The sequence below is a fragment of the Musca domestica genome, unplaced genomic scaffold, assembly GCF_030504385.1.
Source record: "Musca domestica strain aabys unplaced genomic scaffold, Musca_domestica.polishedcontigs.V.1.1 37, whole genome shotgun sequence".
Classification (NCBI taxonomy): domain Eukaryota; kingdom Metazoa; phylum Arthropoda; class Insecta; order Diptera; family Muscidae; genus Musca; species Musca domestica.
Genome location: NW_026712321.1, coordinates 5360981 through 5375799, shown reverse-complemented (window position 1 = coordinate 5375799; position 14819 = coordinate 5360981). Strand labels below are relative to the sequence as shown.

The 14819-nt window shown below is 29.5% G+C and overlaps 2 protein-coding genes across 2 annotated transcripts in view; both read left to right on the top strand.

Annotated features, from left to right (window-relative positions):
- The window catches only part of LOC101888813 (protein king tubby), a 219378-nt gene that overhangs the window by 202571 nt on the left and 1988 nt on the right, over positions 1–14819 (top strand). The window contains exons 2-3 of the mRNA XM_005179474.4: positions 11048–11354; positions 11418–12100. Coding sequence (XP_005179531.2) covers positions 11048–11354; positions 11418–12100 — 990 coding nt within the window. The remainder of the gene's footprint in view (positions 1–11047; positions 11355–11417; positions 12101–14819) is intronic.
- Positions 5119–7548, top strand: LOC101888991 (glycerophosphocholine phosphodiesterase GPCPD1). The gene has a single exon (XM_005179475.4). It carries the CDS (start codon positions 5418–5420, stop codon positions 7470–7472), a length of 2055 nt encoding a protein of 684 aa, XP_005179532.1. The 5' UTR covers positions 5119–5417; the 3' UTR covers positions 7473–7548.

Here is a 14819-nt window from a genome sequence, read left to right as displayed (position 1 = left end):
CTTGAGAAAAATCCTTTTAAAATTCCACGTTTGATAGTCTGAAGGTCCTAGAAAAAATTCTTTGAAAAATCCACGATAAAATTCCTTTTTATTAGTCTGAAAGACCTTGAAAAATATTTTTTGAAAAATCCGAGTTTATTGGCCGGATGGTTTTTTGTAAAGATATTCTTGAAGGTCCTTTGAAAAAATATTCGTTCAAGAATCTTGATGTAAAAAAAATTCTCTATCTATGTTGGGCCTTTAAAAAAATAGATTTTTATCCGCACTTTGATTGGATCCAAGGTCCTAAAGGATCGCCTGAAGGTTCTTAAAACAAAATTCTAAAAATCATCGTATATAAGTCTGGAGGTTCGTAAAACTGAAGAAGATCCTTAACATTATTCTTTAAAAAAACCATTTTAATGGGTCGACGAGTTCTTGTAAAAATAATTTTAAAAATTCTTTAACAAAAGTTTCTTATTTTTAGGTATTATTATTTTGATATCTAAGATTAGAAGTCCCTCTGCGCAAAATTTATATTCGCCTGAAATAATTTAAGATTCTGAAAATATAACAGTTTTCTTGTTGTCAACGTGTGTAAGCGTGTGTATAATTAAGTGAAAATAAGGTGAAAATGATGACAAAGAGTTCCTTGGCCCTTGTCCGATATTTCGCCATTTTTTTTTTTTTTTTTTTTTTTTTTTTTGAAATTTGATTTCAATTCTTTATCCCCAAAAAAATATTTGTTACTAGGAAAAAAATGAACAAAAAATATGACAAAGAGTTCTTTGGTCTCTATGGGGAAATTTCCTTTTCCCTCCATTCCTCTCAGTGTAGCTGGGAACTTTGATTTGATTTTTTGGCTGCAGCCTGCCTGGCTGCCCGGTTGGCTGGCTGTTTGGCGTAATGATTTATGCAATTGTCACACAATGAGATTTTGATTCGCAAAAATTCGTAGTTGTTGTTGTTGCTATGCATTGTTTTCAAATATCCACAAGGGGTAAAATAACAACATGTGTGGTAAATATATATGTTGTACAGTGGGACATGGCTTTAACGACCGCTTGGTAGTATCAAAATACATAAAGAAGCATTTTGGGAATCCATCGGAAAATTTTGTTAAAATAAATTACTTAAAATTAACCCTTTGTGGGTTATAAAAAATTAATTTAGTTATACAAAAATTATTAAATTTCAATTCTCAATCATATTATTTTGACTTGACATTTGACTTATAATTTTGATTTTTATTTCCCAATATCTGGATTCCGGGATACATTATTTTGAGAAAAGCTAAAAAAATGCAAATCTCTAAATTTTAATATTTTTTTATGGCAATGTTCCACTGCCTATGGACACACCCACACACAAACATGCTTCCATGGAAGTAAATAAAACAAAAAACCCAAACAGAAAAATGCAAACATTTCGGAATACATAAATGTTTTTATTGTTGTTGTTTTGGATTGACTTTCAAGTCAAAATGTTGAAACAGTTGAAATTAGTATTAGACAAATAAGGCTGTTAAGCGGTTTAACTTGCTTCTTTTTCAAAACGCAACGAGGATATTGAAAATAATAATTCAAGTGGAAAGCTATTGTGGAAAATATTATAAATCCAAATTATATATAAACAAAAAGAAACTTCATATAAAAACATAAAAATTTATTTAAAAATAAAAATTTAAATTTAAAATTTAAAAATAAAATAAAATTTTAAAAATTAAATAAAAAAACTGTCAAAATAATTTTAAAAAAAAGTACATCAAAAAATTTACTTTAAAACATTTACAATAAAAACATGTATGATTAAAATAACTGAAATTTAGTATTTAAAAAATACAAAGTGGAAATTTAAAACAAAAACAATATAAATTTTACCAACTAAAAACTCAAAACTTTATAAATAAATAACAAAAATAAATGAAAACATAACCAAATAAATTTTAAAAATGAAATCTAAAACTATCTGAATTTTATTTAAAAAAACCAGACCTAAACAAACATAAATTATTATAAACGTCTTTGAATTAAAAAGTTAAAAATATATATATTTTTATATAAAATTAAAAAAATTATCTACAAAACTTAAAGGCCTTAAAAATACACCAGAAAATATTAATTTATAAATTCCTCACAAATTCAAATTATGATACATGTCATAAAAAGTTAACTATTTTCATATATATAAATATAAAAAAAGAATATATTAAAAAAATATTAAAAATAAAAACTATTTATTAGGCTTTTAAAACTGATTGTGCCAAAGTAGAAACATGTTGCAAAAATAAAAAAATAAAAACTTAATAAGCCTACAAACTAAATATTTAAACTGATTTGTATAAAAAATAATTATTATTTAAATATTAAATAATATATATATTTTTTCTTTGTAATGAAATATAGAATGTCAAAAATTTTTCATGAAAAATAAAAATTAAAAAACTAATAAAAACTCGTTTTTAAATTTAGCTTATGTTTAAAAATATTTAAATAGGCTCAAAAAAAAACAAATAAAAAACTTCAAATACAAAAAAAAAACGCTAATAACGTAAAATTTTAATATTTAGAATAAGTGGAAAATAAAAAAATTGGAAATTATTGAAAAAAATTCAATAAAAAAAGTTACTAACTTAATTAACCAGAAAGCTTAAAAATTTAATGTGCTATAAATTAATTTAAATAGAAATCGAAAACTAATTATATAAAAAATATTAATAATTATATAAAAATATAAAAAAATATTTGTTAAATGAATTAAAAGAGGAACTGAAAAAATTAAAAATTTTATTTGACAAAAAAATATGAAATTAAAGTATTTAAATAACATCAAAAACCATTAAAAAAATATTAAAAGAAAATATTAATTAAAAAATCAAAATAGCTACTGAATAAATAAAAACTAGAAACATATATCAATTTTTTTCAAAACACATATAAAACATTGAAAGAATTTAGCAAAAAATAATAATATATAAATTCAGAACTTAAAAATTAAACATTCAAGTGGAAAAAATTTAAAAAAAAAATAAATTGAAAAAAAAAAATATTTAATTTAGACAAGCTTTTATATTTTTGGTGCCAAAAAGTAGCAAGAAAAAAAATAAAACCATTAAATATCATTTAAAGAAGATCATTTAAAAATCAAATAGCTACTTTAATAAATAAAAAAAAGAAACATATATTAAATAATTTAGCAAAAAATAAAAAATATATAAATTCAGAACTCAAAAATTAAAATAGTCAAGTGGGAAAAAATTGAAAAAAAAAATAAATTGAAAAAAAATTATTTAGTTAAGACAAGTTTTTATATTTTTAGTGCAAAAAAATAGCAAGAGAAAATAAAATTAAAACATTTAAAATTATTAAAAGAAAATTTTTATTTAAAAATCGAAATAGCTAGTGAATAAATAAAAAATAGAAACACATGAAATATTAAAATAATTTAGCAAAAAAATAAAATATACATAAATTCAAAACTAAAAAATTAAAAAGTCAATTGGAAAAAAGAAATTAATTGAGAAAAATTTATGTAATAAAGGCAAGTTTTTATATTTTTAGTGCAAAAAAAAATTAGTGAAATTTAAAATTAGTAAAATTTAGTGCAAAGAAAATTAAATTAAAACATTTAAAGCCATTAAAAATTATTAAAGGAACACTTTCATTTAAAAATTAAATAGTTACTAAATAAATAAAAAATAGAAACATAAATTTAGTTTTTTTTTTCAAAGCATATAAATTAATTTATCAAAAAAATAAAAAATACATAAATTTAGAACATAACTATTAAAAAAGTCAATTGAAAAATAATTAAAAAAAATTGAAAAAAAATAATTAATACAAGTTTTTATATTTTTAGTGCAAAAAATAGCAAGAGAAAGTAAAATTAAATTTATAATATTGCCGTTAATATTCAAACAATAAGTAAAATTTGTAAACAAATAAAAAATAATATAAAGTTATATATACATATGTTCAAAAATAATTTATATTAATCTTGGATTTTATAATATAGCCATCAAAATTTATATTAGAAAATAACAACATTTCATAAAAATTATTATAATTAAATTAAAATTAAAAGAATAATTTGAAAAACAAAAAAACAAGTTATATATTTAAAACAATTTTCCACCAAAAAAAAAAAAACGAAATTAAAATAATAAAAAATATAAATTAAAATATTTGTTTTCAATTTTTTGGAAATATATAATTTTTTTTGTTGGTACATTAAAGAATAACATTAAGACCAATTAAGAAAATTTAAAAGAAAAAAAATTAATTGAAAAAAATATTCTGTTAATTAAAAATATAAAGAAAACTTTACAAAAAATAAAATCACAATAGAAATATAATTAACACATATTTTGCATTTACATAATTTAAATATAAATAAAAATACATAATAAAACATCCTCTGAAATTTGTAAATTGAGTTGTGTATTTCAACAATTAAAATATTTTAATTATATAGAACTAAAATTAATCAGTAAACAATATATATTATTAATTTTTTTTTTTCAAAATATTAAAAATAATAATTAAATAGCATTGCGAATCTGATTTAAAAAAAAATACAAAAAACAATTAAAATAAAAAACTGAACATTAATAAAAAATAATAAAAAACATAATTTATAAATGCTAAATTATTATTTTAGATAGATTAAAGATCATATTTAGATAAATATTCTACCTTTAGCAGATATATATATTAAATAAAAAAAATAACAAATATCAAAAGTCCCATCTCAAAGAAACGCCACATAATTTTGTTAATTTTCAATATAATTAATTTTTTATGGTTAAAACTAAAAACAAAAGATCTTTTTTTTAATTATATCAAAAAGTAACAAAATTTTAAGGATATAAGAAATTATTTTTAATTTAAGTCTACATAATAAAATAAAAAAATAAAATAAATAAAAAAATATTTAAAATACAATTTCCAAAAATTAAAAAAAAAATATTTTTTTTAAAATTAAAATTAAATTTAGAAATATTTAAATAAAAAAATAAAAGTAATAAATATTAATAACAAAATCTCGAATAATAAACAAATATTTCACATTTATTTTATTTTAATTTAATTTTAATTTATTTAATTTAAGCCAAGAAATTCATACAAATTAAACAAAGAGTTAAAAATTCATCATTTAACATTAAACACCTCGAAAAATCGATTATCAAATCTATTTGGTAATTAACAAAAAAAAACACCTTCAATTTCTGGCGATTAAAGCCAATTCCAAAGTTGGCGATCATAAATCACAAACCGACGACGGGTACTAATCAAAAAGATTTACAACTTTCCATCGAAGATAAGTTTCTTAAAATTTTGCTTTCAAAACACTTGAGAGACATATTTTTCGCCCCAACGGAATCGCCAGTCATCAGTTTACTCGCAACCCTCGCGAAAACAAATCGACTGACCGACACAATGTCGCTGAAAGGTAAACTATTGCCAATGAAGCTATTGCTCCTGTCATGGGGCACCCTGAGTATTATGGCCACCCTGCCAACGGCCACCAAGTGTGATACGTCATATTATGAGAAATACTATTCGGCCAGGAGATTTTTACCCCTCAAGAAACCCTCTTTGGTGGAGGTCCATTTCCAGTTACAGCTACAGGATGAGAAATTGCAAGAATTTGAAAAAATGGCCATTGTGGGAGATATTGACCAGTTGGGTAACTGGAAGGCCAGCAAGGCAGTGGTTATGAATAAAACTTTGGATTTTGGAAAATGGGAGGCGGTACTACAAATACCAGTCAACTCTTCCTTCAGCTATCGTTACTTTGTGGCTGCCCAGGATAGGGCGACCTCTGACCTGCTAATTCGCCGTTGGGAATCTGCCCTGAATGCCAGATCGTTGAGTGTCACCACCGTGGCCGTAAATCAAACGGATAATTTTGGTTACATCTCCTCCTCCGGGGAGAAGGAGTTACAACGGGGCTGGCTTAACTCGGGGCATATTGTGCAGTTTAAATTGTTCCGTAACCCCTTGGCATTGAATGAGTCCCTGGGAACGAGTCAACAACAATTGAGAATCAAACTAACCCCCGTAGATCCGGAATGGCGTACCGCAATTTCCCCCTCCGGCCGAGCCTACACGGAATATGTACGCATGGAATATGGTAACAGTTTCTTGAGGACCCAACCCGAACATGGTGTGCTTTACAAGGAGGATGGTATCATCATGTTCCACACCACCGTCAGTGATTTGGCCAAGGTGGGATATCTATTCCAGCTCTATGTGGAGGATACGGACAATGACCTATATCGCCTGGTGGGCTATCAGTATCTGGAACCCGAGTTGCTGGTCAAAACTGATGGGGAATTGGAACTGAGTTTGGTCTCCCCCACCTGGATGAATGCCATCGGATCGCTGAAGCTAAAATATGTGGTGGTTCACCCCTCACCCAATTCTAGTGTAGATTTCCGTACCTCTTTTGTGGAATATTGGCGTGATAACTGGACCCATTTGGAGGCGGGCCATCGAGGTTTGGGAAAATCTTTGAAGGAGACCACCAATGCCGCTCCCATTATTGAAAATACCGTGGCTACCATGATTGCCACCGGCGAATTGGGCGCCGATATTGTGGAATTCGATGTCCAGCTGACCAAGGATTTGATACCAATTATCTATCACGATTTCTCCGTTTTTGTTTGCATTGAGTCCAAAACCCCCACCAGCAAGGATGACCTTACCGAGGTCCTTATCAAGGATGTCACCTATGAGCAACTTAAAGATTTGACTACCTATCAGGTGATTGGTTCGAAAATCATTGAATATCCCTCCCATAATTCGGTGAAGGATGAAAATCATCGCCTCTTCCCTACCTTTGAAGATTTCCTCACCAAGGTGAATAAATCGGTGGGTTTTGACATTGAAATCAAATGGCCCCAGCTCAAGAGCAATGGGGTGTGGGAGAGCAAGCAGACCATAGATAAAAACGTCTACATTGATCGCATCCTGGCTGTCATGATGGAACATGGTTGTGGCCGCCTGTCATTCTTTACCTCCTTCGATGCCGATATTTGTACCATGCTGCGTTACAAGCAAAACATGTATCCCGTTATGTTCCTCTCCTCCAGCAAAGAGGCCAATTTTGTGGATCCCCGCTCAGATACGATTTATGACTCCGTGAACAATGCCCAGGCCTTCGAGTTGGCTGGCATTGTGCCCAATGCTGTTTTTATTAAAAACAACCCAGCCTGGATTGAGGTTGCCCGGGCCCAACAGAAGAAGGTTTTCCTCTGGGGTGGTGATCTCAAGGATCGTGAGTCCATCGATTGGTTCTTGGCCCAAAATCCCACTGGGGTGATTTATGATCGCATGGACTTATATTTGACCGCCAATCGTACCAGTGCCTTTGAAAAGGAGCCGGATTTGCCCGAGTTCTTTGAATTGCAGTGCTCTCCCTCTGGAGGTCAGGGCAGTGGGGAGAATGCCACCATTACCCAGATTTTAAGTAATGTCAATATGTTGTAAACCAATGAAATTATTGTATAACAAAAGTGAACATTTTTAATAAAAGTATTTAGAAAAAAGTTGGGTTTTTTGCATAGCTGGAGACTTTGTTTGTTTGGAGACTTATGGTGAAATTTTGTGTAGAATATTTGGTTCATTGACATTTTTCCCCTTAGGTGAAGTTTTGGGGGACATTTTGGCACAAAATCGAAAAATGGACAAAATCGACTAAAAACGTATTTTTTATTTATATATCTAAAATTGGAAGCATTATAGGCTGATATATATACTAGATAAAGGTTTCTCTTGGTCGGTGACTCATAGTGAATTTTTACTGGGAAGATGTTCTTCTTTAACATCACCCGCCTAAAATTAGACTTTGTGCGAGATTTTGCCCTCAACCGGAAATAAGGTATAAAATTTACCAAAAAATTAACTTTGCTATACCCAAAATTGGAAGTGATATTCAGCAGGTATCTATTATAGCTACGGATTTCTCTTGGTCCCTAGCCTATACCAAAATTTGATGAAAAATACTTTCTTAATTAGTACTTCGTACCTAAAATTGGGTTTTTAAGAAATTTTGGCACTCTATTATAACCATAGGAAATTCACCCAAAAATGTGTAAACATGCCATTTGCAAAATACAAATTCGAGGCGATTTTAGACAGATATATATTATAGCTACCGATTTCTCTTGGTCAGAGCCTTATATTGAAATTTTGTGGAGAATATTTTTTTCTTCTACACTTGGCGCCTAAAATTATGTTTTGTAAGAATTTTAGGTACAAGTTCGAAAGTAGTTATAAAATTGTCCAAAAAGTAATTTTGATATACTCAAAATTGGACATGATATTAAGCTGGTATATATAATAGCTACCGATTTTTCATGGTCGGGGACCTATAGTGAAATTTGATGAAGAATATTTTTCTCATTAACAGTTTGTTTCTGAAATGTTTCAATCTTATAGGTGATTTGGGCACTTTATTTCAATTCTGGGAAATTAACCCAAAAATATATTTAAACACGCCATTTGCAATATACAAATTTGAGACTATTTTCGAAAGATATAAGTTATAGCTAACGATTTCTCTGAGTCGGAGACTCATATTGAAATTTTATGGAGAATATTTTTTCCTTCTACACTTGGCGCCTAAAATTATGTTTTGTAAGAATTTTGGGTATAAATTCGAAAGAAGATATTAAATTGACCAAAATATATATTTGCTATACCCAAAATTCGAAGCGATATTAAGCTGCTATATATTATAGCTACGGATTTTTCTTGGTCAGTGACCCATAGTGAAACTTGATGGAAAATATTTTTTACATTAACACTTTGTGCCTAAAATGAAGCCTTATAGGGGATTTGGTCACTTTCTTCAAATTCTAGGAAATTAACCCAAAAATATGTAAACACGCCATTTGCAATATAAAAATTTGAGACTATTTTCGAAAAATATAAATTACAGCTACCAATTTTTCTTGGTCAGAGACTTATATTAGAATTTTATGGAGAATATTTTTTCCATTTACACTATCCAACAAAAATTATGTTTTCTTGGTGTTTTGGGCATGAATTAGAAAAAGGTATAAATTTTACCAACAAAAAGTAATTTTGACATACTCAAAATTGGAAGTGATATTAAGTTGGTATATATTATAGCTACGGATTTTTCTTGGTCCCTGGGCTATAGTGAAATTTGATGAAGAATATTTTTCCCATTGACACCTTGTTCCTAAAATGAAGCTTTATAGAGAATTTGGTCACTTTCTTATAACCATAAGAAATTCACTCAAAAATATGGAAACGTATCTTTTGCAATTTATGAATTCGAGGCGATTTTAGACAGATATATATTATAGCTACCGATTTCTCTTGGACAGAGATTTATATTTAAATTTTGTGAAGAATATTTTTTCCCTTTTACTTATTGCGCCTAAAGTTATGTTTTGTAAGAATTTTGCGTATAAATTCGAAAGAAGATATAAAATTGACCAAAAATATATTTTTGCTATATCCTAAATTCGAAGCGATATTAAGTTGGTATATATTATAGCTACGGATTTCTCTTGGTAGCTGACCCATAGTGAAATTTGATGGAAAATATTTTTTCCATTAACATTTTGTGCCTAAAATGAAGCCTTATATATGGTTTGGCCACTTTCTTCTAGAAAATTAACCCAAAAATATGTAAACACGCCATTTGCAATATACAAATTTGAGGCTATTTTCGACATATATATATTACAGCTACCGATTTTTCTTGGTCAGAGACTTATACTGGAATTTTATGGAGAATATTTTTTCCATTTACATTATCCACCTAAAATAATGTTTTCTGGGAGTTTTCGGCATAAATTGGAAAAAGGTATAAATTTGACAAAAAAAAAGAAATTTTGACATACTCAAAATTGGAAGTGATATTAAGTTGGTATATATTATAGCTACGGATTTTTCTTGGTGGCTGACCTATAGTGGAATTTGATGAACATTATTTTTTCCATTGACACTTTGTGCCTAAAACGAAGCTTTATAGAGAATTAGGTCACTTTCTTATAACCATGAGAAATTCACCCAAAAATATGGTAACGTTTATAAATTCGAAGCGATTTTAGACAGATATATATTATAGGTACCGATTTCTCTTGGTCAGAGATTTATATTTAAATTTTGTGAAGAATATTTTTTCTTTTTACTTATTGCGCCTAAAGTTATGTTTTGCAAGAATTTTGGGTATAATTTTGAAGGAAAGTATAAAATTGACCAAAAATATATATTTTTGCTATACCCAAAATTCGAAGCAATATTAAGCTGCTATATATTATAGCTACGGATTTTTCATGGTCGGGGACCCATACAGAAATTCCATGAAGAATATTTTTTTCATTAACACTTTGTGCCTAAAATGAATCTTTTTAGGAAATTTTGGCACTTTCTTACAACCATAAGAAATTAACCCAAAAATATGTAAACACGCCATTTGCAATATACAAATTTGAAACTATTTTCGACAGATATAAATTATAGCTACTGATTTCTCTTGGTCGGAAACTTATATTGAAATTTTGTGGAGAATATATTTTCCCTTAACACTACTCGCCTAAAATTATGTTTTCTGGGAGTTTTGGACATAAATTGGAAAGAAGGTAAAAAATTGACCAAAAACACATGTTCTGCATTCTCAAATTTGAACATGGTTTCCAACAGGTATATATCATAGCTACCGATTTCTTTTGGTCAGGAACCCACAATGAAATTTGATGGGGAATATTTCTTCCATTAACACTTTGTCCCTAAGATGGAGTCTTATATGAAATTTTAGCACATAATTGGAACCATATGAAATTAAATCAAAAAATAGAAAACAAAAAGATCCCGAATGGCGCTCAAATGTTTCCGGTTTGTCATAGAAAACTATTTTTTTTAAATTATAGAAATCCCACATCTTTATGAAACAAAAATATTCATTTTTTCTAAGGAACTAGCATTGAAATTTAGTGGCGCCCAACGTACATATTATATTTTTATGCCCCTAACACTATCAGACCCTTCCTAATCAATCTTCTCATTTTTTATTCTCTTCCCCACAGCGCCAATTGATGGAAGCCTATATACGACAGAAACGGGCATCACCTGGCATGGTTCAGGCCAGTGATCTGCAAATAAACCGTCCGATATCAGGATTACGATCCGCAGGGCATAATGCACGTGAACTGCATGCCTACGATGGACCAATGCAATTCATTAGCTCTACGGCGAATCCAGACCAAATACTTAGCAATACCAAGGCCGATATTAGTTCGCCCACGACGTTGGCGAATAGTTCGGCGGGAAAATATGCCAATAATTCCAATCATGCCAGAACACCGAAACGTACAAATCTCAATATGGATGAGGGTAAGTGAGATAGAGGAGAGATTCTCTTTCCTCGTGAGATATAATATTTTTTTTCTCCCCTAGATCTCATAGAGGAAATCTCCACCCAAGACCTGGAGGATGAGGAGAGCACACCGATTGTTGTGACCACAGAGGTGGGCCAGGCGGGCCATTTGCACAGCAGTTCAACGAATTCAGCCTCCTCGCAACCGGGTCGCCAGAGATCGAGGCAACAATCCTTCGATGGCACCCTCGATGAGGAGGATTATGCCAATCGCAACAACATTGCTTTGGCGGCTCCCGTTATGCCCGCCAAGTCTCCCACATCCACAGCCAACTCGCCACATTCCAAGGACCATGGCCAGAATGGCCAGACCACGGAGAATGGGGAACCCTGTGAACCGGAAGGTGACATCATTGGAAATATTGAACAATTTGTAATGCAACCCGCCCCACAGGGGGTGTTGTACAAATGTCGCATTACCCGCGATCGTAAGGGTATGGATCGTGGCCTATTTCCAATTTATTATCTGCATTTGGAAAGAGACTATGGCAAAAAGATTTTCCTGTTGGGTGGCCGCAAACGTAAGAAGAGCAAAACATCGAATTATATCATCAGCTGTGATCCCACCGATTTGTCACGCAACGCGGAAGGTTATTGCGGCAAACTGAGATCGAATGTGTTTGGGACATCGTTTACGGTTTACGATAGCGGTAGCAAGGATAATACGGAAAATCCGCGTCAGGATTTGGCCGTGGTGATATATGTAAGTTTTAAAGAGAGAGATAAGAGATAACCCTCGCTATCTCTTGGGTTGTGGGACAATATATCATCAAACTTGGAAAGGGATTAATTTCAACTTATTTTAATTTTGAAAATTTAAAAATATGGCGCCCAACGGTTCTTGGAAAGTCGGAAAAATAAAAATCCTTTTATAGAATTCTGCCAAAAACCTTCCCAACAATAATCGAGAATTTTTCGAGGATTTTTTTTATCAAGGACCCTGTATAAAAAATCAAGGATTTTTAAAATTTTTTCTCAAGGATCCTTCAAACAATAGATGTGGATTTTTTGAAAGAGTTATTGTCAAGGACCTTACAAACAATAAACCAGAATTTTGTAAGGATTTTTTTCTCAAAAATCTGCCCAGAAATGATGAGGGATTTTTTAAGGTTTCTTTCAAAGGACATTTTGAACAATAATCGTTGATTTTTTAAAGAAATTATTTCAAGGACCCTCCGAATAATAATCAAGGATTTTTTTGAAGAATGTTTTACCTTCTTTTACTTTCCACATAATAAATCGGAAATATTACAATTCTTTTATAGAAATTTTCCAAGAACCTTCGCAACAATAATCGAGGATTTTTCAAGGAATTTTTTTTTTTATCAAGGACCGTGGATTTTTTTTAATTTTTTTTCTCAAAGAATTTTTCAAATTACAAATGGGGATTTTTTGAAAGAGTTGTTGTCAAGGACCTTACAAACAATAATAGAGAAATTTTTTGGAAGTATTCTCAAGAATCTTCCTGGAAATAATGAAGGATATTTTAAGGTTTTCTCAAAGGACCTTTTGAACAATAATCGTTTGAATTTTAAAGAATTTTTCAAAGGGCTTTCTAAACAATAATTGCGGATTTTTTTGAAGAATTTATTTCAAGGATCCTTTGAATAATAATCGGCGATTTACATATAAATTTATCTCAAGGATATTTTCCTAGCAATAACGACGGATTTTTAAGGTTTTTTCAGAGGACCTTCTCAACAATAAATTTGAAAAATTTATTTCAAGGACCCTCCGAATAATAATCTTTAATTTAATAATTAATAATTTTTTTGAAGAATTTATTTCAAGGACCTTTAGAATAATAATCGAGGATTTTTTGAAGAATTTATCTCCAGGATATCTCCAACAATACTAAAGGCTTTTTTAATTATTATTTCTAGAGAATTTTCCTAGCAATAATGGCGGGTTTTAAGGTTTTTTTGAAGGGCCTTTTAAATAATAATCGAGGATTTTTTTGACGAATTTATTTCAAGGACCCTCCGAATAATAATCGAGATTTTTTTGAAGAATTTATTTCAAAGACCTTCCGAATAATAATCGAAGATTGTTTCTATGAATTTGTCTCAAGGATATTTTCAACAATACTCAAGGATTTTTAATAAATTTTGCTTAAGGATCTTTCTGGCAATAATGACGTATTTTTAAAAAAATTTTCAAAGGACTTTCTCAACAATAATCGTCGATTTTTTGGAAGAATTCATTTCAAAGACCTTCCAAATATTAATCGAAGATTTTTTTCTATGAATTTATCTCAAGGATATTCTCAACAATACTCAAGGATTTTTAATGAATATTTCTAAAGGATTTTCCACAGCAATAATGACGGATTTTTAAGATTTTTCACAAAGGACCTTCTCAGCAATAATCGTTGATTTCTTGAAGAATTTATTTCAAGTACCCTCCGAATAATAATCGTTAATTATTTTGAAAAATTTATTTCAAGGGCCTTCCGAATATTAATCGAGGATTTTTAATGAATTTCTCTCGAGGATATTTTCAACAATACTCAAGGATATTTCAATGAATATTTCTAAAGAATTTCCCCAGTAATAATGACGGATTTTTAAGGATTTTTTTAATGGAGCTTTTGATCACAATTAATTTTTCAAAGAAATTTTCGATTTTTTAAAGAATTTATTTCAAGGATCTGATAATCAAAGATTTTTTTCTATGAATTTATCTCAAGGATATTTTCAACAATACCCAAGGATTTTTTAATAATTTGGCCTACCTAGCAAAATGATGGAATTTTAAGGGTTTTTTTTCAAAGGTCCTTTGGAACAATAATCTTTAGTATTTTTCAAAGGACTATCTGAACAATCGTCGTGTATTTTTTTGATGGATTTATTTCAAAGACCTTCCTAATAATAATCGAAGATTTTTTCTATGAATTTGTCTCAAGGATATTTTCAACAATACTCAAGGATTTTTAATGAATTTTGCTTAAGGATCTTTCTGGCAATAAGACGTATTTTTAAAGAATTTTCCAACGGATCTTCCCAACAATAATCGTCGATTTATTGGAAGAGTTCATTTCAAAGACCTTCCAAATAATAATCGAAAATTTTTTTCTATGAATTTATCTCAAGGATATTCTCAACAATACTCAAGGATTTTTAATGAATATTTCTAAAGGATTTTCCCACCAATAATGACGTTTTTTTTTAAGTTTTTCACAAAGGACCTTCTCAGCAATAATTGTTGATTTCTTGAAGAATTTATTTCAAGAACCCTCCAAATGGTAATCGAGGATATTTTTGAAAAATTTTTTTTCAAGGGCCTTCCGAATAAAAATTGAGGATTTTTTAATGAATTTCTCTCGAGGATATTTTCAACAATACTCAAGGATATTTCAATGACGGATTTTTAAAGATTTTTTCAAAGAAGCTTTTGATCAATAACAGTTAATTTTTAAAGAA